The sequence below is a fragment of the Carassius auratus genome, chromosome 36 (assembly GCF_003368295.1).
Source record: "Carassius auratus strain Wakin chromosome 36, ASM336829v1, whole genome shotgun sequence".
NCBI lineage: Eukaryota > Metazoa > Chordata > Actinopteri > Cypriniformes > Cyprinidae > Carassius > Carassius auratus.
This window is the reverse complement of record NC_039278.1, coordinates 18381853-18407998: the sequence shown is the minus strand read 5'-3', so window position 1 is coordinate 18407998 and position 26146 is coordinate 18381853. Positions and strand designations below refer to the sequence as shown.

The 26146-nt window shown below is 35.9% G+C and overlaps 1 protein-coding gene and 1 long non-coding RNA gene across 2 annotated transcripts in view; both read right to left on the bottom strand.

Moving 5' to 3' along the window:
* Positions 1 to 8520, bottom strand: part of LOC113055508 (ephrin type-A receptor 8-like) — a 66309-nt gene extending 57789 nt beyond the window's left edge. The window contains exon 1 of the mRNA XM_026221871.1: positions 8250 to 8520. Within this exon, the coding sequence (XP_026077656.1) occupies positions 8250 to 8337 (88 nt within the window). The 5' untranslated portion in view covers positions 8338 to 8520. The remainder of the gene's footprint in view (positions 1 to 8249) is intronic.
* An 11573-nt stretch (positions 8521 to 20093) lies between these two features.
* Positions 20094 to 20896, bottom strand: LOC113055725 (uncharacterized). Its single transcript, XR_003277570.1, has 2 exons — positions 20668 to 20896; positions 20094 to 20138 (listed from the first exon to the last, which is right to left on the bottom strand). It is a non-coding gene; the product is annotated as an uncharacterized LOC113055725 (long non-coding RNA).
* Positions 20897 to 26146: the final 5250 nt, after the last annotated feature.

The window sequence follows — 26146 nt, the reverse complement described above, 5'->3', positions numbered from 1 at the left end:
CCATCACTGAATTAGGTTAAACCTTTGATTTATGTGCAGATTATGAGGTTAAAATACATTTCCACTGTGAAAAGAGAGAGGGAGATCCATCAGCGAGGATCAGAGAGTGTTTCAGGAACGCTGCATCACACTGTTTGACGTTTGAGGTGGAACACAAAAGAATCTTCTAGACTCTAAATATTCCCCAATTTAATCTCAGACAGCAGTAAGCACCTGAAGAGCCCCCCAAATAAAGACTAAATAGGACTTGATGTCACAATAAATCCATATTTAAACTCAAACCTTGTTTTATGCATCATGAAATCTTTTATAAACACCTCAATGAAAAAAAAAAAATGAAATGAAAATGAAAAATGTCACAGAAGTGAAATATATGTATTCATGTTGATTTCGTACAGTTATAAAATAATTTTTGAATTAAGGACTCCAAAAGAGTCAAAATAAAATTGTAAAAGTAAAAAGTAGCAGAATATTCTCTTTGTACACATACAAATCATTTGATGATTTATTGAAGCCAAACTATTTTGTCATGTAAAAAAAGATAATTAACTGAAAAAATTCTATCAAAAAGTGTGACAATGAGATTCTGCAGAATTCTGGCAAAAAGCTAAACTTTAAAAGGTGTCTGTTCAGATAAAGCTTAATCTTGGTTTGGCACAATTAATGGCAAATGCCCGTTTAATAAATGTTTGGGACTAAGTTCAATTATTTCAAACCAGATTAGTTCCTTCATCTCTAGTCTGAGGAAGCGTTTCTGCAGGCTGAAGGATCAGTGTTTGAGGGCTCCTGCGGCACAAGCACACAGTGGAGTTTGGGCTTTCTGCTCCGCTCTCCATCACGGTGGGACGCTGAGCTGCATCTGGTCAGCGTGACAGAAACAGGCCTCTGGCTGGAGCAGTAGATTGTCACACCACAAGCACTGCCATAAAACTCAACACATGCATTCGTTTATGTCTGCTGTGGGCAACTCATTTTCCACAATGCTGAAACGGCATCTATCTCCTTTCGTTCTCACGCTCTCCCACCCTCTCCTATCTCCTTCCCTTCCTCCTGAAAAACAGCATCAAGTGGCTCTTTTTCCTCCCTTTCAGGCATCAGGTCTGTTCGTCTCATTCAGGCTGGTACTACAGCTGGCAGAGAGCAAATTGCATGGACAGACACATCATGTAAATAAAAGGTCGGGAACAGAAATGCAGCATACATTCAGCAAGACCAAATAATGCATACTATATCTGTGAATCAAGTCTCCAAACTGGAGTCTTCTCCTTGTTTAGCCGTCTGAAGCCCTAAACTCACCAAATTGCCCTTGTAACACAAGTTCACTAGTGCAAACACACTACAGCTGCAAACCCAGTCAACCGTGCTGTCTGATAAAGATTGGGTATTGTCTGATGGTGAACAGACAACATTGTGTCTTAGACAAACATTTCAGCAAAGCTAGATCCTGGAATGGAACTTTAAGGAAATACATAATTGTCTAGGCGCTTAACTAACTAACTGGATTTATTGCTCAGCTTCAACCAAATAATATGATTACAAATTATGAAGACAGAATATACATTACCAGTCAAACGTTTACAAAATTAGTAAGATTTATTTACTAAGCAAATAGTGGAAATCTAAAAAAAAATTTTTGTTGTTGTTTACAATTTTCCTTTACTCAATACAATGATATATATATATATATATATATATATATATATATATATATATATATATATGTTTTCTTTTTCTTAATATATTCAAGGATGTTTACTGTACACTTCTATTCAAAAGATTGGGGTTGGTGAATTATTACTATTTTTATTTTTTCTTAAATGCACTCACTAAAGCTGCATTTATATGATCAAAAATACAGTAAATGGTAATATTTTGAAATATTATTTCAATTTAAAATAATTGTTTACTATTATAATATATTGTAAAATGTAATTTATTCCTGTGCTACAAAGCTGTATTTTCAGCATCATTCCTCCAGTCTTCAGTGTCACATGATCTTCAGAAATCATTCTAATAAGTAGATTTAATGCTCAAGAAACATTTATTATTATTATCATCAATGTTAAAACGGCTGTGCTGCTTCATGTTTTTTGCAGAAACCATGATACTTTCCCAGTATTTTTGGATGAACAGAAAGTACAAAAGAACAGCATTTATTTGAATTACAGACTGAATAAAAGTATTAATTCACTGTGTTAAAATGACTGTCCCCAAACTTTGCAGTGGTAGTGAAGCCTATATATTTTAGCAAGCAATAGCAACAAAAACCAAGGCTGTGTAAGATGATTATATGCTGTGTAAATCCCTGTGTGAACTCAGTGTCCCTCTCGTTCTCCTCTGGGAACTGAACCTACAACCTTTTGTGTTATCAGTCAGATGCTAAACCACTGCCTCCCTTTAAAAAAGCCCAGTGTCTCTCAGCCACTGCCGAATTCCCACTTATCAAAGTCACAAACGGACCACAATCAATCAGATTCCCCAGACACCGAGAGCCACATGCAGGTTTCGGCTCTGCTTTTTATTCCACAAAGAGGACGGACATGTCAGAAATCACAATGCAACTCAGATACTGCATTCCTGTCATTTTATCAACACAAGACGCTCAGTAAAAAAAATAATAATAATAATAATAATAATAATAATTGCTCTAAACAGATCAGTGCAAATGCATCCTGTAAAAGGAAGGCGATACGAAGCCTCAAAACAGCAGCAGGACACATGGGGGAAATTGTGCGTAACCCACCTGAAATCGTGCATGAACCCTGTGATGCTGAGACCCCAGTTACAGAGCATGACCGCCATCTCTTTCCTCAGCATCCCACATGGATAGAAAGACAAGAAACGGATTTGACAGTCTTATTCGGGAATTATTGTTTCCTTGGTGGGAATATAAGGATTTGCTTTGGGATTTGTTTTTTTTTCACACTTCAACAGACACTTTTCTTCCCTTTTTTAGAGGCATCAAAGCATTGATTTAACTTACACGCAGAAACTTAAGTGTCTAGAATTTTAAATATAAAGTAGAATTGTTCTGTTGGATGTTGAAGAATCAGCAGTTTTGTTCGACGCACTTTAAGATGTTTTACTTAAGTCAATCATACTAAAACCAGAAAACTACAAGCACTATACACTTGTTTTTAAAGTTGAAAAAAGCACAATATCTACATATTTTAAATGTTTATTGTTGTTGTTTGCTTGTTTGTTTGTTTTTTTTTTTTTGCAAACTTCTTAGATTCTACAAACTTAACACATCAGCTATGTTTTTAAACCCTTTAAAATTATAAATAAACATGATTTAACTCACTGAACTGTGATATTCATACTCTATAATATAGCAAAGGTTATTATAGTTAACTAAAACCATTAAAAAACACACACACACACAAAATAAAAACCTGCTACTACAGCATTTCAACATTTAGTTTAACTTGATGAACTAATATAACTAAAACCGAAATTAAAAAAACATAAAAACTGAATAAAAACATACAGACATAATTAAACAATTACTAATTGTTTTTTTAAATAAAACCATTGGAAGCAGTATAATGTAAAAAATACAAAAACTATAAACAGATTTGAAATGTTAATTGAAACTATAATAGTATCTCTCGATGATGTGCTAATCTAATCAACGTCTGAAACATCTCGAGCTTGCATCTTTATGATTAATCGATTGTCATAGTCCTCATTTGTAAAGCTTCTGCCAAATGAATACATGTAAATGAAATAGAATCTAGTTATGTTCATATTATGTTCATAAATAGATGAAATATATTAAATTAAATTCAGTTAATTTCTAGAGTATAAATTATAAAACAGTAGCTCATATACACTGAGAAAACAACAGTAAACAATTAAATTAAACATTCCAATTTGAAGTAGAAAGTCTGAAATAGTATTTTCTAATAAAACACTCATTTTAAAAATCATATTTACAGTGTACTGTATGAATTGCATAATAAAATCATCAGAGCAGAGCACAGCATTAATATTTGACAAAACAACATTCATGCTAATCTTTTCTCATCAGAAATGTGTCGATCATGCAGGGAAAAGAAGAATCACTCTTCAAGCTAGATTTTATTGATTTAACACCGTACAAAGGGTCTTTGAGAAACTGTCTGACTAAAATTGATTTAATTTCTTACATAGATTGCACAGATCCGCTGATAAGTATTCCAACGATGTTCTGGATTAAGGGCCAATCTAGAAAATGACACAGCGGAGAACTAAAACTCTAGACGAGAAGGCACTTAAAATAACTTTTTTGTCTCTTAATGTTTTTCCTTGCACTTGTCCTCCAGTCAGCATGAATGTGGAATTAATTCAGTAAATCTGTTAATGCACTTCAGAATAAAATAAAATAAAATATGGTAAACTTTCACAATGTGTTCCTTCATAAAATTATCCAAATACATTATATTTGCAGTTATGTCTGATGATATATATATTTTTTTTATAAAATGTAAAAATGTGTTATTATTGTGCTCTGTCTTCATAATCACTCCCTCTTTCTCCCTATTAGTACACTCGATGTCAACATCATGACAAAACATATGTCTCTGGCATTTTTTACACCAGAATATGCACAACAATCATCACAACAGAGAACAATGACTCCAGCTTTATATTGCACTTGCACAAAAGCTCCAGTACTTTATAAGGCATGTAAAAATGCTTTTCGACAGGGATTTTCAAAGGACTTTTGTGCAGGTTAATGGAACAATTTGACAAAACAGCCACTGCATCAGCAGTAATGCACCGATCAGCACAGCATTAAACAACACAGTTATTTTGAATTTCAAACACGCGTCTCGTCATTTAAGAGCTCAAAATAGGTGCCTTGTTTTCTTTTGTCACTGCAACTCGTTCAGTCCACATTTCTGCCGAGAAGTCTTTGAAAGCATCAGGTGTTAAATTAAAGGTGAATTTGAAAGGTTTATTTGTTTTATATTGCGTAAGGAAGACCAGGGCAAGTTGTCACCCTTTTTACTTCAGTAAATATTTCTCAAGAAAGGTTTATTTCTGAAAGTCAGTTTCTGTAAAGACACAAAACTTTTAGATATTCTATTATATATTTGGAACATATTCACCTAGTTTACTACAAGCTAAGACGCGTATTTATGCTCAAAATGATTGTCTCAAAATCTCGGAGATAAAGCCATTGTGACGACTTCCCTGCGTGACAACTAGCCCCGGTCTCCTCCCTTCAGTTCTTCAGCTCTTGTTTGGCACCACAATTCTCGTCTCGGGTGTTTTTAGGACTGCCTTTCTTGCTTCCTCTCACCTCAGCAGTCTTTACGCTGTATTGAACCGTTTGTGACAGTGACTGGAGAGGCAGAAACATCACACACACAGTGTGTTCTCTTAGTGTGTCTGAGCGAAACATTCGTGTCCAGCTGCAGCCTCAGCCACACGCAAACCCTCTCCCTGAGATCAAAAACATGCTATGGCTGGAAAACTCACGTATCCAGGGACTGGATAAGGTCACAGGGTCACAACTGCTTCCTGTCCTCATAATAAACAAATATGATATGACAATAAAACAGAGGTTGACCACTGACGATTGCAATATTCCACAGCCTGGGTTTCCAATAATGCTAGGCGCTAATGCTGGGAGTCTGTGGACTGCTATTGAACTGCTACTGTAATTTCTTTGAAAAACTAAATAAATCTATTTTATGATCAGGTTGAGATTGAGATTATTGTGAACATATCAGCAGTTATTGACAGCAACAAAAACACTTTATGTATAAATTAAACTAATTTAGAGATGTACAAATGTTTATGAATATGAATCAGATATTTGAGGTCTCTTATTGTCTTCTACTATACAATAGAATAGAATAAAATAAAAGATTCAATTCATAGTATGAATTTACAATATATTTGTATATTTTAATTCATACTATATTTCATAATAAATTATACAAATGAAATGTTTCAAGAAAATGAAAGACTTACTGACAGCAACTAAAAAACCTATGTATTAGTTATGCTAATTTAGAGATGAATAACTGTTTATGAATCTGAATCAGAGAAGTACACAGAAAATCAGGCATAGAATAGAACAGTATTAATTTCTATTACATTTTTAAATGTATATTTCAGAATAAACAAGAATATGTAAATGTAAAAATGTAAACATTTAATTAGAATTAAAAAAGAATTACTGACAGCAATTAAAATACTTGTTTTATTAAATGTATTATGTATGTATTATTATTATTATTATTATTATTATTATTATTAAATGTATGCATTATAGTGTATTTAAACATTATTATTAAATGTATGCATTACTAAACTCATAGAAATATCAATTTAAAGTGAAAGATGAATTTGTTTTGCCAAAATCTCCAAATATCAATGAATCCGGTTCAAAGATGTTCACAGTAGATTAAGAAAAAGGAATAGAATTAAAAGGATGCATTTATATTATATTTGTAATTATATGTTTATATTCATATATACACACACATCTCAATATACAGATGTGTTTAATATATTGTCAGTTATAGTATATTTGATAACAAATTATATTAATTAAATATGTCCATGTAATTATGATGCTGTCAATACATTGATAATGAATGTTTTAGTGGCTATCCAATCAAACTAAAAGGTAAATGCACATTTTATGAACAAACACCTTTGATTACGCATGAGATAATGTGCTGACATCATCAGACTGTAAAACCATTATTCAATTATTCACATGTAGTTGTATTACAATGAAACCAGGACACCGTAAAAGATGTCTAAGGAACTGTGACTGAGAAATGATGGCAACACTTTAGCATACTGTGATGCTTGTTAATATACATACATGTGTTAATTACTCAAATAAAATAAAAAAGGAAAAAAAAGCTTTGATTTTCTACACAAATGCAGGATTATTCATTTTGAAAAATCAGTTATAATGAGGGAACAACCTCACAGCCGGACGGAGCAGACAGGATACTGCGAACTTAACAAGACAACATTGCACAGCATGTGTGCGTGTGTGTGTGTGTGTGTGTGTGTGTAAAAGAACAACTCAAAAGATAATCTGATGTTAGATATGATGGGCTGTACATCATTAAAAACCGAAAACATGCCCCCAACAGTGCTGTTCTTGGCAATTTAATGCTCAAATATATAGGATTACTGTATGATATCACTTAGGAAAATCACATGTAGTGTGTTATGGTGGAAATCATATCAGAAACCCTAAGAAGAATCAGAAGTGTTCTTTTTATGTATGTTATCGCACTGATGAGCCCAGCAGAACACAGAATAAGTGACAGGATCAGTTCAGTCTCAATGACAGATCCAGGCAGTGTGGTCCCTCTTTCACCGTAACAGATCAGCCCTCACATACATCTATAGGATTGTATGATTTAAAAGGACTTTCTATAAGCATAATCGTTTTTTTAGCACATGCACACATGCATGTCACTCTCAAATAAAGTTTTCCTGCCATTTGCACCGATGCATACAAATACTTTATTGCCAAGTATAACTAAAAAGAGACCGGGGCTAGTTGTCACACTTTTAACTCCAGTGAATTTTTCTCAGGTTTATTTTTTTAAAGTCAATTTATTATTATTATTATTATTATTATTGGACAGGAAAAAATACAGTTCGCTGAACACACATTGACCTTTATTGATAGCGGGGCATGTTGTGACGCTATGTAGACTGAGTAACAATGGAAACCTGCCTTTAAACAGCTTATTATAAGCTTTCCAGTGGAATTCAAATCAAATAATGCAAAACTAGAAAATGCAACATAAAAAGATATTAAACTACTGCAACATTTAAACAACTTGGGACAACACGCCCCAGTTAGATACTTAAAAATACCCTTGTCCTGATAAACATAATTCAAATCTATGTACATTATATAGCTGGCTTTTATTTAAATGTGCGTCACTGTTGTTTTAATATGTTTATCTAACAGCTGGAATGAAAATATTATGATAAAGAAATTTTAGTTTGGAGGACAGGATAAAAATATCCTGTTATAATTGAAGGCGTCCTGCTAGATAAAACACATTGGAACTTTACACTCAAAATCATATAGGTACCGAGATATGAACCTTGTTACTACTTCCCCTTGTGACAACTAGACCCGGTCTCCCTTTATATATATATATATATATATATATATATATATATATATATATATATATATCATCTGTCATCTGAAAGCAAGATAGCATAAATCCCCATCCATATGATGCACACACACACACACTTACCTTCATTACTAGACGTTCCTCTGGAGCCCAGGACCTGCATTGATATAGTCCACACTAAGAGGGGCAGCAGCCCTGGATCTGATGCCATCGTGCAAATGTGGACCCGGTGCACGGGGAGAAATCTCTCTCTCTCTCTCTCCCTCTGTCTCTCTCTCGCTCGCTCTCCCCTCTCCCTCGCTCACTCCCTCTCTCGTTCTTTGCCAGTGTAGAATCAGAGCAGTAGTCTCTATCAGGAACTGCTTTCAAAACTGCCTGCCTGCACTTGGGCACATGCAACACCACCAGGAGCAGTACGGGGGCGTGTCCAGCGCTGCATGTTACAAAGAGCAGCCAATCAGAATGCAGTGTATGGAATATGCACATCCCTAGTTTTACATGCAGCACACCTCCTATGTCTCATCTGCCGCCACATTCCTATGCATATATTTACTGATTACTATTGTTGGTTTATTGATTTATTTTTGTACATTTTTGCTATCATATATTAAAATCCTTTTGTTTAAAGAAAATAAGGAAAACAGCTTTTTCAAAACAAATTTTGATTTCCTTCTTTATATAATGGTCAAAATGATATATAATCATCAAAGAAAAGACTTTTGTTTAAGGAAAATATAACAATCAGATTACAAGAGAACACAAACTGATATGTGCTGAGTTTATTCAGTCATATTAAATATGTATGACTTGAATTATTATAATTTTTTTATTATTAATTTAGAGGATTACCAAACAAAACATTTTATACTTGTTTGAAAATATAATATAGAAATGAATATTTTAGAATTCTAGAATTAAATGCATTTTAGAAATGTAAATTTAGTAATAAAATTATAATAAAAAAATTACACACTCACACACACGCACGCGTATATTGTCAAGTCAACCTATATTGTCAATCAAGTTGCCAAAAAATGTATTTCCTTAACATGAGGGAATTTTTTTTTTTTTTACCTTTATGACATCATGTTTTAAAATACAGTATTTTTTTCCCCAAAATACAGTACTTTGGTATTTATATAATGCTCAACAGTACTGAATAACATAATATTACCAACAATTTTATCTGAATTTTAATAATCTCAGACTGATGCTGTGCATCGGATATGTTTATCAAATATCCTTCCTCTCTCATTTAAGCAGATAAAAAAGTAGGACATTCAATTTCAGATCAGCGTGTTATTATTTATGAACAAGAGGCCACCTCTGTCACCATCGTCTGATGGATTTTATGATTTAATGCTTCAGGTGCAGATAAAATGATGTCTGCATATCGGTGCAGCTCCATCTCTTCTCAGAGCATTTCTCATGGCAATATCTGATTCAGTCAGATTCAGTCAGACCCAGACCAAACTGGGGTCACTATTTGCTTTCCTGACATTGATTCAACTTAATCCATAAAAGAAATCTCCATTTCTCACAACAGAATACTGTTTTTCTGCTAGAATCCCTCGCCTAAAACTGCATCAACATGTTTTCGATAACCAATTTCAGTTTTTTGCTGAAATACACAAACCTTTTAGCCATGGAAAATATATTTGTCCACATTATAACAATATTAGTTAATAAAAATATATTTGTTCATTGTTAATTTGTGTTAGTTTACAGAACATTAAGTAATGTTGTAGAAATTTTGATTTGAATGTATACATTTTGAGTTAGTATCTTTCATACTAACAAATGTAATTAATTAATGTCAGTAAATGAAATCTACTGTCAAATGTAGCTCAATTACAAAACTATGCAAAAAGAAAGTGCATGAGTTACATGAGAGATATGAAACTTAAAAGTCTGTTGCCTGGACAATGGTTATTATATAATCTAGTATTCCTTAGAGTCATATTATGTAATTAGTAGAATTACTTCTAACCATAACTGGAAAGATTTGTTTTATAATAAGCATTATAACATGGAAGAATGTTTGTCAAATGTCATTAATAAAAGTTTAAAGTAAAGCAGTGATAGCATAAACCAGTCCAGCTCCATCTCTGGCTCTGCAGCTGGGCGGGAAAAACAGAAGAGAAAAGGAGAGACACTGGGGGGATTTGGAGCCAAAGTTAGGGTCTGCATCTCGCCTGCCAATGTCTTTCCTGCTCAGGCTGAGAACACAGGGAAGATGTTGTGCTGGTCACAGCTAGCGCTGTTCAGTCCCTCTTGTGAGGAAGAGGAGTCTATGAGCCTCTGTTTGTAACTCCAGCCCAATTTAGATCTTATATGTTATTCAAATGCTAGTACTGCTCAGTTATTATTATACTTAAAATTAAAGCAACAGTTTACTCAAAAATAAACATTTGCAGAAAATATACTCATCCTTGGGCCATCCGAGGTGTAGATGAGTTTGTTCCTTCATGGAATCAGATTTAGAGAAATTTAGCATTACATCACTTGTTCAGCAATGGATCATTTTCAGTGAATGGGTGCCATCAGAATGAGAGTCCAAAACATCAAAATAATCCACAAGTAGCCTAATCCACATCACTTCAGTCCAATAATTATCATCTTGTGAAAATATGTTTGCAATACACAAACTCGTCATTTTTAACAGCTGATTGGAATCTCATTCTGACGCAGTGGTGGACAGAAACGGAGTAGCTTACTTCGTTAAGTACATTTTTCAAGTATCTGTACTTTACTGGAGTAGTTTTATTTTGAGTAACTTTTACTTTTACTTCACTACATTCCAAAGCATAAGATCATACTTTTAACTTCACTACATTTCATAAAACATATCGTTACTCCCTATAATATATCACGTGCTCCGACACGCAGAAGCGGTGTCTGATTCATCATGAACGAATTGAGTCTTTTCAAAATAAACTTTTAAATCGGATCGCGAATTCACTGATTCAAATGAACAGTTTAGTGCGAGTCTACAGAAGAACTGGGAGATCTTGTGAGCGCGTGCATCTGATGCTGCTAAAAGTAAGTTATTAATGTCGAAATTTAGGATTAGAATTATTGTAACTGAAAATCATATTTTTTTATTATTTATTTTATATATTTTATTTTGATAATTTAGAATTATTACTGAAATACAACCTTTTTTTTGTTTCAAACAGTTCATTGAACAATAATAAATGAAGTAGGCTACTTGAAGCTGACAATGAAGTAAATGTATAATAATTAGCAAAGATGATTAATTTAGCGCTGTAAACGCGCGTGTGAGGGGCGGAGACGCGCCGCGGAGTGTCAGACGCGCATGCGGACCAAACACAGCAGAACTGTAGGAAACTTCACTCCCTCTTATTATTTCTCTTTTACTATAGAGATTTATTTTTAGATACCTGATCTGAGTCTTTCATAGGGTTGTAGAGTTTGAGTTATTAGAGAAATATAATTATTTTTTACATTCTTTGGTCGAAGTTTTCAGATCGGCAATTCGGAGCCTGTTCGCGACTCTGTTGATTCAGATCGCGACCTTGAAGCCTGTTCGCGACTAGGTTGATTCAGATCGGGACTTCGGAGCCTGTTCGCGACTCGGTTGATTCAGATCGGGACTTCGGAGCCTGTTCGCGACTCGGTTGATTCAGATCGGCACTTCGGAGCCTGTTCGCGACTCGGTTGATTCAGATCGGCACTTCGGAGCCTGTTCGCGACTCGGTTGATTCAGATCGGCACTTCGGAGCCTGTTCGCCACTCGGTTGATTCAGATCGGCACTTCGGAGCATGTTCGCGACTCGGTTGATTCAGATCGGCACTTCGGAGCCTGTTCGCGACTCGGTTGATTCAGATCAGGACTTCGGAGCCTGTTCGCGACTCGGTTGATTCAGATCGGCACTTCGGAGCATGTTCCCGACTCGGTTGATTCAGATCAGGACTTCGGAGCCTGTTCGCGACTCGGTTGATTCAGATCAGGACTTCGGAGCCTGTTCGCGACTCGGTTGATTCAGATCGGGACTTCGGAGCCTGTTCGCGACTCGGTTGATTCAGATCGGCACTTCGGAGCCTGTTCGCGACTCGGTTGATTCAGATCGGCACTTCGGAGCCTGTTCGCCACTCGGTTGATTCAGATCGGCACTTCGGAGCATGTTCGCGACTCGGTTGATTCAGATCGGCACTTCGGAGCCTGTTCGCGACTCGGTTGATTCAGATCAGGACTTCGGAGCCTGTTCGCGACTCGGTTGATTCAGATCGGCACTTCGGAGCATGTTCCCGACTCGGTTGATTCAGATCAGGACTTCGGAGCCTGTTCGCGACTCGGTTGATTCAGATCAGGACTTCGGAGCCTGTTCGCGACTCGGTTGTTTCAGATCGGCACTTCGGAGCATGTTCGCGACTCGGTTGATTCAGATCGCGACCTTGAAGCCTGTTCGCGACTAGGTTGATTCAGATCGGGACTTCGGAGCCTGTTCGCGACTCGGTTGATTCAGATCGGCACTTCGGAGCCTGTTCGCGACTCGGTTGATTCAGATCAGGACTTCGGAGCCTGTTCGCGACTCGGTTGATTCAGATCGGCACTTCGGAGCATGTTCCCGACTCGGTTGATTCAGATCAGGACTTCGGAGCCTGTTCGCGACTCGGTTGATTCAGATCAGGACTTCGGAGCCTGTTCGCGACTCGGTTGTTTCAGATCGGCACTTCGGAGCATGTTCGCGACTCGGTTGATTCAGATCGGAAACTTCGGAGCATGTTCGCGACTCGGTTGATTCAGATCGGCACTTCGGAGCATGTTCGCCACTCGGTTGATTCAGATCGGGACTTCGGAGCATGTTCGCGACTCGGTTGATTCAGATCGGAACTTCGGAGCATGTTCGCGACTCCGTTGATTCAGATCGGCACTTCGGAGCCTGTTCACGACTCCGTTGATTCAGATCGGGACTTCGGAGCATCTTTGAGATTTTTTTTAAATTCAGATCTCGAAGCAGGAAGTGTTTGTCAAACAGTTAATTGGTAATAAATGAATATTTGGACTTGAGGCTTTTTTTTTACCTGTCGATTCAGCATGTACATGGACCCACACACAAAGGTGGACACACTCTAAACTTAATCATCAGTAGGGCTCTAAACTTTTCATCCACTGTTATTAAGGATGTAGTGTCACAGATCGCAAGAGGCGAAGACTCAAGTGCAGGCAGATGGGAAGACTTTATTTATACGTCACCAAAATAAACAAAAACACAACTGAAACCAGAGGAGCGTTCAAAGTTATGATACATAGACGGCACCCATTCACTACAGAGGATCCATCAGTGAACAAGTGATGTAATGCTACATTTCTCCAAATATACATCTCTGATGGCGTAAATATTCATTTTTTTGGCTGAATTGTTCCTTTAATGATTTGAACAAACATCTGACTCCAAGTATTAAACTTCAACGTGTAACTCATACCACAACATTTGTGCTACAGGTGTGTTTTGCTGTTCATTTTTAGTGATCAGACTTCAATGATCTATGCCTGGCAGACATTAAACCTTCCCAGAAATTTTATAAAAGTGTCACGTTGCTTGGCAACAAGAAACAAATTTCTGAGAATGTGAAACATCAACTTTAAACTAGATGGTAGCATCTGTAAATGTGCAATAAGCGGCACTGGTCAGATAGTTATTTACCAAATATATATATATATATATATATATATAGTGTTATATATATATATATATATAGTGTTATATATATATATATATATATATATAGTGTTATATATATATATATATATATATATATATATATATATATATATATATATATATATATAGTGTTATATATATATATATAGTGTTATATATATATATATATAGTGTTCCTGTAGCTCAACTGGTAGAGCGTTGTGTTAGCAAGCAAGCTAGCACAAGGTTGGGGGTTCGATTCCCTGGGAACACATGATAGGTAAAAATTGATAGCCTGAATGCACTGTAAGTCGCTTTGGATAATCAGCATATTAGCATGGTTTCTGAAGAATCCTGTAACACTGAAGACTGGAGTAATCATACTGAAAATTCAGCTTTACATATTTAATTAATTAGCTTTACATAACAGAAAATAAATGATATTTTTTAAATGTATTCAAATAGAACAGTTATTTTAAACAATATTACTGTTTTAGATCAAATAAATGCAGCCTCGGTGAACATAAGAGACATAAGAGATCATAAATCTAACCAACCTCAAACTTTTGTACAGTATTATACAGTATGTTCATTTAAAACTATGTATTATGACAAAGGGAAAAAAAAAAAGAAAACAACATTATTACATAACACACTATCTCCCAGGCCAAAATGCAGGGAACAATACTTTTTACAGTGTTTAAGGCTCTTTCCTCTATACATATATTTTCCTATTTTAGGGCCAAGAACTTCTATTGTGTCTCTGCAGTGCGCAAAATAGAGCAGAACATTTTAAGGATGGGTGACTAAATCATACGGCTTGATTTCATATTCTATTCTATTACATTCCTTTATGCATTTAGCACTAGAATATCCAGATAGTGTTCAGATTAAAATGAATTCATTTCCTCAGCAGTGTGCTTTTAGACGCACTAGCGTTAAGGTTTTACCAGCAGAGGCTTCTTTAGCTCTTTAGTTCCTAATCCTCAGGAGATGAGAGGAGCCCGGCATCTGAGCTTTACACCAGACGTGGAGCAACACCCACACAAATGATGCTACCTAAATACTCAGACACGCCACGTGAACAATCAAATGATTAAAGCCCATGATTACATTTCAACATCAAAGCTGCTTTAGCGCTTCCTGCATTATGGACGTGTTCAATGGTTGTTTGATAAATATATATGTTTCTACACTATTATTGCTTTGATGAGCGGTCATTGACGTTAAATATCTCCTGCATGATTTCTGAGTTCTCAGCAACTTTGCTGAAATTAATGAAACAATTTTATTTTTAATCAAAAATACAGATGTGCTCAAATCTCCACATATGCTGGTTTATAATTATTTCAGGTTCTGACTGATTTTAATTCAAAGAAAAACAAAAACCAAAGCCATTTTGTTCCATTTCAATGACTGAACATAAAGAAAGCATATATGACAGGTATTCTCAGAAAAAGAGAGAGAGAGCGGGAGAGAGAGAACAAGCGATGATGCAATATAACTTGTAATCAGTTTAAACCATATGTCTCTCTGCTCAAAAGCAAATCCTGTCATTAAAATCAAGAGTATTTCATTTCTCACTGATTGCAGCTCTTTGTTTTCTAAAAACTGTCAGTGGGACATCATTAAGGATTGATCAAAATTAAACGCGACAGTTCGCTCTGTGGAAGAAACACTGTGTGCTTCTGTGAAGAGGAGCTGAGGAGAACTGAGATAGTGGAAGGGATCACACATCGACGGATCATACGGGCCTGAAACCTTCACCACAACATCTCTCCCAAATTTCTCTCTTTCCTCACAAGGCTATTGACGTTTTCCAGAACATACGGATGTAATCTCTAAAAAAAAAAAAAAAAAAGAATGTCCAGGTCATATTTTACACACACGAAAAAAAAGAAAAAATATATTTTCATATATATATTCAAATAAGTTCAACTTTCAACTTTTAAAGAACTCGTGTTTTTAACTCAGTATGATGTAATTTAAGTTTAAATGACATTCACAGTTAAGTTGATTGTACTTAAAAATTTAAGGCAGCATGTTTTTTACAGTGAGGTGTTAAATAGAAAAAAAATCTATGAGATTTCTTCAATGAGAATCTAATTTCTTATTTACATTTTTTCATTTTTGGAATAAAAAATATCACACAGGAATGTTGTAGACAACTTTAGCAACATTGACCTACTACAATGAACTTTTCTTTGGCCGTATCCCTCAAGCACCCAACCGTCCGCTCTCATCCTGATGTGCCTGCACTAACCAGCCTCCAAGTGTTTAATCAACCCCTACATACTGCAGCATGAGAAGCACTGCTGGGGAACTGACGTGCATGTGCACTTGACGGACGCTCAGGCAGCGCGGTTTGCACACGTCAGCCTTGAATTACCTGCTTGGGTACCCTGCGGCCTGCCATTTTGTGGCACTGTGTGGCAGCAGATGGTGCGGGTCACTACACGGGTCCTGGACGCAGAGTGACTGCTATATATAAACCTGCTTGTGTAGTCTAATGGATTCACCAATTTATGGAGAAAACATAATAAATGTAGTCAGTATTGCAATGAATCATGCTCGTGCCTAGAATGTGGATAAGATTAATTTATTTTATGAAAAAATGGTATTGGTATTAACAAAATGCTGTTCTGTGTTAACACATCATGGCATGCATTGTTGTCTGACGTCATCTGCTATTGGCAGGACTTGTTGTTCTCTTGTTGCTATTACATCATCGCTTTGCTCTTTTTTACTGAGACAAACTCACAGACAAAGACTTTTCTGGATGTTTGGTAACTTTAAATTGATAGTTTACTGCAAAATTAAATTGGTATATTATATTACTTCATTAGACTTATAATGCCATGCATAAGATATATTCACTGCATGCTTTTGTGCCTTTTTTGTACATCATTGTACAGAAAACAGCAGCCATGTACTTCAGTATATATCTGAAAAAAAAAATAATAATAATAATAAATATATATATATATATATATATGTGTGGATATAAAATTAATTGAATATGGGGGTAAAATGTGTTATTTCTCATAAGTTATAGAAGCTTCCTCTGCAAAACATATGATTGTTATCTTACTAAATAAATAAATAAATGTAATGCACAGAAAAAAAATGAAGGCTATATATTTATACTATTTGTTTATTTATATAAATATAAAGAATTATATAATGTAATAGTATAAAAATAATAATTCATTTTTCAAGAAATATTAGTATACACATTTATTTAAAAATATACACATAAAATATAAAGAGCAGCCATATTCTTTAATCTTTCTTCCATATTATATAATAAAAATGAAAATATATTTACTAAAATTTTATAATTTTTTTATCATTATATCTTTGCATTAAGTACATTTGGGGATAAAATATGCTATATAAGCTTCCTCTGCAAAACATGACTGCCAATAAAGTCAATAAATAAATAATTAAAATATATAAAAGATTATATAAAAGAATTTATGTATATGAAATATTATATTCATAATATATAATATGTATTTTAACAATTATCATTATAATTTTTTATAATAATAATTATTCTTAGTCAAATAAAAGAAGTAGCAATATTCAAAAAGAAGAAATCATATGGATTTGGAGAATTAGTACACTGACAACTGTTTTTTTTTTTTTGGCCGAACTATCCCTTTAACAGTGGCCAGAGGGCATGGGAGAATGTCACAATGAAGATGGCAGCTGTATGGTGGCCGGTGCTCCAGATGGAACGTGCGCTACAAAGGAGAAGCCTGCTCTCATCAAAGGCTAATGTGAAGTTTTAATCAAACGCCAAAGACCGGAAGGATGGAACAAACAAACGGGTCAAATTCAGTTCAGACAGCCACTCAAAGGCTTCCTAAATTTGCCGCCAACTTCAAACACACCAGCAAATCACTTTCTCCATGGCAGGATTCACAGCCAGTTTTAGGGTAATCACATTGGGAAGCCCTGCAGCTCTACTCACCATGACAAGGATGCAAAAATCACCAGAATCCGCTATGACACACAAAACACAATGAAGGATAGTGAAAAAACACCTTTTTGGCAACTGCTTTAACAAAAATGTAAATGAGCTGATTAAATGAGCAAATCTTTTAATTTCACACAAATTCCGACTTGTTTGTTCAAAATATGGAAAACATCACATTAAAAAGAAGCAGTCTTTTAGTGTATATTAATCACATCATTATAAATCAAATTAATAGGGGTTGTATAATGAAAATGGTTTGCTGGTTTAATGGTCTCCTGGCCTTGTCAAGCAAATTTGCTGGATTTATAGGGCTTTTTTCCCGTGACAATTGTCAACTGGTCAGATTGACAGACCAGATTAAACCAGCTAAAACTTTAAAATATTTATTTATTTTACAGGGAAATCAGATCTTGTGAAATGAGAGTCATTCTTATTATTAAAAATAGTATAAAATACAATCTCTAAACATGTTTTAAAAAATTGAATTGATTAGAAGTCACTATTGGTTAATTTTAGACTAATTTAATCTACTGTAGTTTTATTAGTATAGCTAATATAAACTATAGCTATACTAATTAAACTACAGTAGATAAATTATATATTTTATATATATATATATATATATATATATATATATATATATATATATATATATATATATATGGGATTTTAATTCCTATTTTTACCAAGCCTCCATTCCTCCACTTCTCATAACTGCTTATCAAGCAATTAATGTGTATAAAGTAAAATGCTAAAATGACTGTCAACTGCCCTTTAAAACATAAACAGCGTGCTGTGAGTGAGGTAAAAATACACTGTGAGTCACAGACCCAATGCAGAATATCTGCAGCTCTTACCAGCGATGACAGTTTGAGAACATCCAAAGCGACATTAATTACGTTCCTGACAGCCGAATCAGCAAGTGTGATCAATGTGACATTCAAAGTTAAGCCCTCTGCAAAAATCACACACCTCAAGCATCTCACATTATAGGCCGAGCATGAAGTGTGTAGATGGTCATGACAGGTTACCGCCCGCTGATCTTATTATGTTGTCTTCAGCTCTGGAACCATAGCGAGAAGACTTTGCTTATTCCGTCAGAAATGAATCATAAGCCAGTCTTTGTTTCTCGCTAATGGGCGATACTTACATTTTTGAGTATCTTGAAAAACAAAACTTCTCCAAACTATGTCTCATAGGTGATAAAAGATTCGTCACGAATGTGAAGTTAAACCTTTCAACACTTATAAATAAGGAAAAGGGAATTAAAGGGACACAAAACAAAACATTATCTTTATCTCTATCATTTAAAACCAGATTATTAAAAAAAAAACATGTATTTCTTTAAAGTTTCCCTAGTTGAAGAATCACAGTACATGCTGCTGCAATCACATCTAAACTGTTTGCTTAAGGCTAATTCATACAGTAGCTGTCAATGAAAATAAGCTGAATTCTATGGCTTTATTAAGTTTTCTCTTTGATGCATATTAATGAGTATCATCACTGTAAATTTTTTTTAGTTATAAAACAAACTTTTAGTTGTTGAAATGTGAATAAACCTCCCAGCAAATGAGTCTCTCTTTCTGACTAAGCCGTCGATGGGGAAAGTCATAAAGCAGCTTATCTCTCAGATTTTCGCTTATTTAATAGATTTTTTCATCTCATTGTTTTGCACATAGACTCCTTCTTCTGCATGTCCGTCTAAGCACTTAAAGTTGTTTTTATGAGTAATATACATTGTTAGCTACAGTTGTTTTTGTAAATTAATGGTCCACTAGCCTGATTGGATCAAATCAAGAGTATCAAACTCCTCGCCCACTCTCACCCTCACTTTCGATCCGCTTCATCCTCTCTATTTTTAATTCTATTAGAGATGGTGAAAGATTGCCTTATCTCCCTCAAAGGCATGGAGAGCCGCCTTGCGTGAAAGTGCCAGGATTCAAAATTCAAAGTAGTGATTAATGTGGTCATCCTCCTCATAGACTGTGAAAATCAGCTCCCGGCTCTACTGAACGTGATACTGCGCTCCTGAAGAATCCTTACAAACTTTAAGAGTAGTCATGTGTGCTCGTCTGCTAACACCGTTCCCCTCATGGATTTAGCTCACACCTAGGAATTTATTATTCAGTGTAACGCAAGACTTCAAGGCAAAAAGTCCAAAATTAACACCCGCTAACAGTACGCTAAAAGTGAGTAAAAAAAAAAAAAAAAAGGCTGACGTGAAAAATTATATATACACATACAAAAACTATAATCTTGGAGACTGCTATCAAGCCACTGGTGCTTCTCTTACCTTCAGTTGTTCGATGTTTTTTTTTTTTCTTATATTCCTCATATTCGGCATCAGAGGTGATGCACCTTGAGAGAGAAGATGATTAGGGGTTAATTATCACTTTATCAGAAGCAGAGACAGGATGCCTTGTTATGAAGTATGACCACTAAATGGCTTCCTAATTATGATTAATAACTCTGAGATGACACTCCGGCTTCATATGCATTCATCCAGGTTAAGAAAGACAGTTTCAATTAGCTTTTTTAGGACAGAATCACACTTTTACTTTAACTAGTTATACTGATAAAATTAGCTGGGAAACTTTGAGTTCTTTTGGGAATAGTGCTCTCATTGAAGAAATAGTTCTGCATGCTAAAGCCTATTATTACTGAACAAACCTCTAAGGCCAGATATATACTAGACCCAAGCAAGCAAACTTAAACACGAATGCTTGACCAATGCATTACAAGCACACATTCTCCATGAAGATGAGCTGCTGTTGTGATAAGAAGCCTTAGCACAGGTGCAACAGAGCTACATTGGCAGCAAAGCAAACTGGATATGATATTATTCATTTAAATAATATGTTTTCCATGTCTCCTTAATCAAACTAACCTAATTCAGATCCTCAGCTTATAAGTAGAAACTGCAAGACCTGAAATGGTTGCGTCAAGACAAAGGAGAGAAGCAAAATGTGCAGTGCTGGGAACCACTGGGCTAGAGCAGGGGTCACCAAATTTGGTCTTGGAGGGGTGGTGTCCTGCAGAGTTTAGCTCCAATTTGCCCCAACACACACACACACACACCTGTCTAGATGTTGCAAGTATACCTATTAAGACCTTGATTATCTGGTTCAGGTGTGTTTGATTAGGGCTGGAGTTACAATCTGCAGGACACCAGCCCTCCAGGACTGAGTTTGGTGACCCCTGGCTTAAAGCATGAGAAACAAATGAAGAAAAACATTTCTGAAAAAATAATAAATAATATTATTAATAATAAATAAATCTATTCATGTTTTATTCTATGTCCTTTGAAGAGGATGCCAGGACAAAGTCAAAAAAGAAAAGAAAAAGAAAAGACATGAAAAGGTCGAAGTTGTCCATAAATTGGTATTCTCATTCTATACAATGTATCTATTCATTGCATATCAGTTGCATATTAATGTGTTTTTTGGGGCAAAATTACATGTTTATTTACATCAAACAATTTTAAAAGTAGCCCTATTTAAATGATAATTACAAAACATTATCGTATTTCCCCTAAGAGTGCTAAATTTGATCATTCTGTCAATATCAGTCATATTTAAAGACCAAGGACCAGGGTTTATGATCAAACCTCCAAACATGTGATCTCTCTAAAATGTGCTCTGAACAGGACATCCAGACTTAAAACTGTAGCATGTAGGGTCTCAGAGAAATTCACTAAAATATAATGTCCTCTACAGAGGAAAATAGTCTGCCTGGGTCTCAAGATACTATGGCTACCACACCTCAAGACATTGTTCAGATTAGATGAACACACTCCTTAGCAATGCTCTGAAAACACCCGTTGTAGTGACACGTTTCCATCGCCAAAATCTACTCACATTTTCAACCTTTATTCCATAGATTAGAAGCATCAACATGTTAGCATAGTTCAGCCATTGTTTCACCCATTCAAGAGTGTACTGTGTGTGAAATTATCCAGCTTGTTTCCTATCGATTACGATGCTCTAAAGACCTAGAGAGGATCTTATGTGGAATCTTCAAGCTAATTAAGCAGACAGGGACCCATGATGTTTTTATGATGAGCTAATTAGTCACTTATTGCCAATGTAGTTAGCTGCTGTAGATTTCACTACACGGAAATGTCAGTGGTGTTTTCCTGTGCAAAAAACAGAACGATCAAGCTATGTGCTTGCTAAATGTTTTTTGTTGCCTTGGTATGTGGTTGCTAAGCTCTGTTATGTAGTTGCTCAGGTGTTCAAAATGGTTTTTATAGCATTGCTATGAAAACATTGCTCTAAATGTTTATTAGGGCATTGCTATACAGTTGCAAAGGTGTTCTAAGTGTTTTTAGAGCATTGTTCTGCAGTTGCTAAAGTGTCGCCATGTCATTGCTATGTGGTTGATAGGGTGTTTTAAGTGGTGATTTGCAGGTAGTGTGTTCTAGCGTGTTCCAAGGCATTTTGGTTTCTATACCTCAGGTCATTCCTCGAATGAAAATATGAGTTCTTTCACGTTTCATTGTCCATGAGGTGAAAACCATCAGGTGTCATTCATGTCCTTAACCACCAGGGGCACCGTCTGGATTTCCTCTTCAGGTACAGAAACCGGATTAAGCACCAGTCTAAAAATTCACAAAAATATTGTCTAATATAATGCAAAATTCAGGAAGCCAGACACTTGAACATGCAGACTATATGATATAAACTTAGCATGGCTCCAAAAATATGTTTACGACAGCATCATTAATTTGTGGAACTTGTTATCTCAGTCACATATGGCTGGAGCTGAGACACACTCAAACGCGCACTCAAACAAGCCTATATGCACATATATTATGCAAAATAAAGGAAGAACAAAGTAAACAGACGCTATAGGTGACAGGAAGGACTTCATTAGTGAGGGATTTCTGCTGAGCTTACAGAGACACCCTGCTCTCTCTCATTCTCTCTCTCACTGTCTTAAACACACACATGCACATTTATGCATCCCATTTTGAGAGAGAAACAGTGGGAATGGGAAATGGGGGTGGACGAGGAGAGAGACAGAACAAGGCCCGTCACCACACAGCAGAAGCTTTTTGTCACTTTCAGAGGAGGCCTGTAAGCGAGCTAGTGGCAGTCACAGCAGTTGTGGGAGGCAGGGTGAAATAAAGTTCATCTGGAGGCGCTCGGCTCCAAACGCAGCTCCAGAGACAGGCACTGACTCCAGGCTTTTGGCAGTAGGACAGCAGTTAGCGCGTAGCGGGCTAATACCGCACGGTGATTCTCACAGACCTAATCTACACAACAACAGCGGTTAGGATGAAAACCACAGCAATGTGAGTCATGTTTATACATAGCCGTGCTGGTTTTGTTGCTTTGTTGCGCATTGCAGATTGTTTTTCATGTCTTTATGATAGAAAACCTGGGTGAAAACCTGGAGCGCCAACCACATGTCATGGCCAATTAGAGCGCACTACTTTTGGGAAGCAAAACACTCAGTGGTCAATTGGAGTTCACTGCAAACTAGCTAGAATTTGATTTGCTTTTGCTTTTTACAAAACTGTGAGGTGGTCGTCCACAGCCAGTGTTGGGCAAGTTACTTTTAAAAAGTAATTAGTTACAGTTACTAGTTACTTCTTCCAAAAAGTAACTAAATTAGTAACTCAGTTACAAATTTTTAAAGTAACTAGTTACTTAAGAAAGTAACTATTGCGTTACTTTCAAGTAAAATTAAATTTTAAATGCTCAAACGTGACCCCACCTCTACCCCTCTTTAAAGGAACTTAAAATACATGTGCATGTTCAATTATTTATGATAAATCTGAATATTATAATGAAATGGACACTTAATACAATACATTATTAACAGAAACATGAAACATTGTACACACATCTAAAAAAAAAAGTTGCTGTGGGACAAAGTGAGACTAGCCTCCAATCAAATGGCATGTATGTAGATCTTATGTTTATATAGTGGATCAATGCAAATAACACGATAGATTTTTGGGAACTTTTGATATTTTTCCTTTTATTGTTTCTTTAATTTCTTGAAGGAAAAAGTAATGTATATACTTCCATTTAGAGAAGGCTACTTTTGGATTATTTGGGCTCGTCGCCATACCTGTCTCTGGTTGACTGACTGGCTTGTGTTGTTCGTTGTGTGTCCTGTCCTGTCCGATGATGGGTCGTTCGCGAATGAGCGTTAGTGATGATGGATCGACTCGTTCGCGAATGAGCTTTTGATGAGTCGTTCGCGATTCGCGAATGAGCCGACTCTAAGAGCCGGCTTTTTAGTTGAACTTCGGGAGCTGGCTCGCATATCTGAAGAGCCAACTCTATTTTTTCAAATTTAGCCTATAGAAATTAAATAATTATGTAATAAAAATTGAAATATTATAGTCAAAGTCATTTAAAGAGCCGTTTGTGAGCCAAAGAGCCGGCTCTTTTCAGTGAGCTGAGTCAAAAGAGCCGAATTACTATGCGTGCTTTCGAAAACCCGCCCAACTCTACCTCTGATTGGCTTACAATGAAATTTTACTCTACCTCAGCCAATCGTCAGCATTTATGCGCTTGTCTCGTGCTCTGCCCACTAACCAAGGAAGAACAGTAAAAAAAAGTATTTGCCTCTCGCTCAGAGATCTAGTTGGTCTGATGAAAAAAAAAAAACAGCTTCATCATCAGTTATAGTAACGCGCCGCATTTTTTGGCAGTAACGGTAACGGCGTTATTAAGATGAGAAGAGTAATCAATTAGATTACTCGTTACTGGAAAAAGTAATGCCGTTAGTAACGCCGTTATTTATAACGCCGTTATTCCCATCACTGTCCACAGCTAGAGCCCGAAATGAACACCCTGCCAATGGGGGATAAATTTAGAAAAATTACTATTCAAAAATATTTTTGACCGGTCATATCCATCTTATTTGAAGTACGCTGCTTTCTGTGAATGTGTGAGACTTCCGGTTCATTAGCCGCCGTAGGGAAAAAATGAGAAGAATAACAAAGTGCAGTAAATGGTAATACTGTTTGCAAAACAAACCAGTGATTACAAACCAGATAATACATTAAAATAATATGGTAAGACACACCAGTTTGCATTATCAAGCAGCAAAATGAGCAGTTTTATACAGCTTAATAGCTGGAAGCAGGTGACACCGGAAGCCAGACCTACTAAATTTACCAATGGCCACGCCCACTCTTTGAAAATAAGGTGGATAAGTATATTTAGATTTTTTTATTATTATTATTATTATTTTTATTAAATAATTGTCCCAATGCAATATATAAGTAAATACATTGCACCACCAAAATGTCTTATTTTTACCATATTACACTCGCTTCAGATGTCCCGAGTTCGAGTCCCACCTTGTCCCACTTCACTTCCCGTCCTAATAAAACAGAAAATACCAAACACCAAATGGGTTCAGAAACATTTCTTATTATCACTGAATCATTATCACTGAATCATTGATCATTGGAAACAGTTGTGCAGCATTTATTTTAAATATATATCTTTTTTAACATGATAAATGTCACTTTTCATCAGTATAATGCCTCCTCGATGAATTCAAATATTTTTTTATCATACTTATCTTACTTTTTTTACAGTAATTTTTAATATTAATATAATTTATGAAATAAAAAGATTTTGTTCAACATGCTGTCTTTTTAGTAGTTTAATGCAATATGCCACAGATGTTTCACCACATGGAGTTCTGTAGGATATACATTAGGCATCCTAGATTAAAAAAAAAAAAAATGGCCATTAAATATTGCAATGTATGCAACCTCAAATAAAGTCACCGGCTAACAGGCGAGTAAATACTTAGTTTCACAGCGTTTCGGAGTGCCTACAGCTATAATTATCGCTGTGAAAAGGTTTGCTTAAACAGCCCCAGAGCCAAAAGCGAAGTTGAGATGTTGACACGCAGGGAATTCTCAGAGGGCCGGTCATTTAAAATACTGTTTCACACGACTCAAAGTTTGCCATCATCCTTCATCAAAAACAAATTATTAACCTTTAGAAACTAGCGTGGCTGGCAGACATTCCCGAAGTTCACTCCAGGCTGCAATATCTGCCAAAACTCGTCTGAAAATACACACAGGGACCATTTTCTTAACAGCTGGGAGTTCAATTAGCAGCTGATAAGCGAGCAGGGGTTGGACCCTCCAGTTTCCGATTCCTCATGAAAAGAGGAGCAGAGCGGGCCGACTAGGCACCGCGGGCCAGAATAGAAGAGTAATGTTCCTCCACACACAGCTGCTAACTGACAACAAAGGACTTGTCATCGTGATTAATGGCTTGAGGAAGCTTCTCTTTGTTACCAGGGCAATACTGTACTATGTTAAAGGCTATTAACGTGGGGAAAAGATGGGGAAATATATAAAAGCCAGAGAGGGAAGGGAC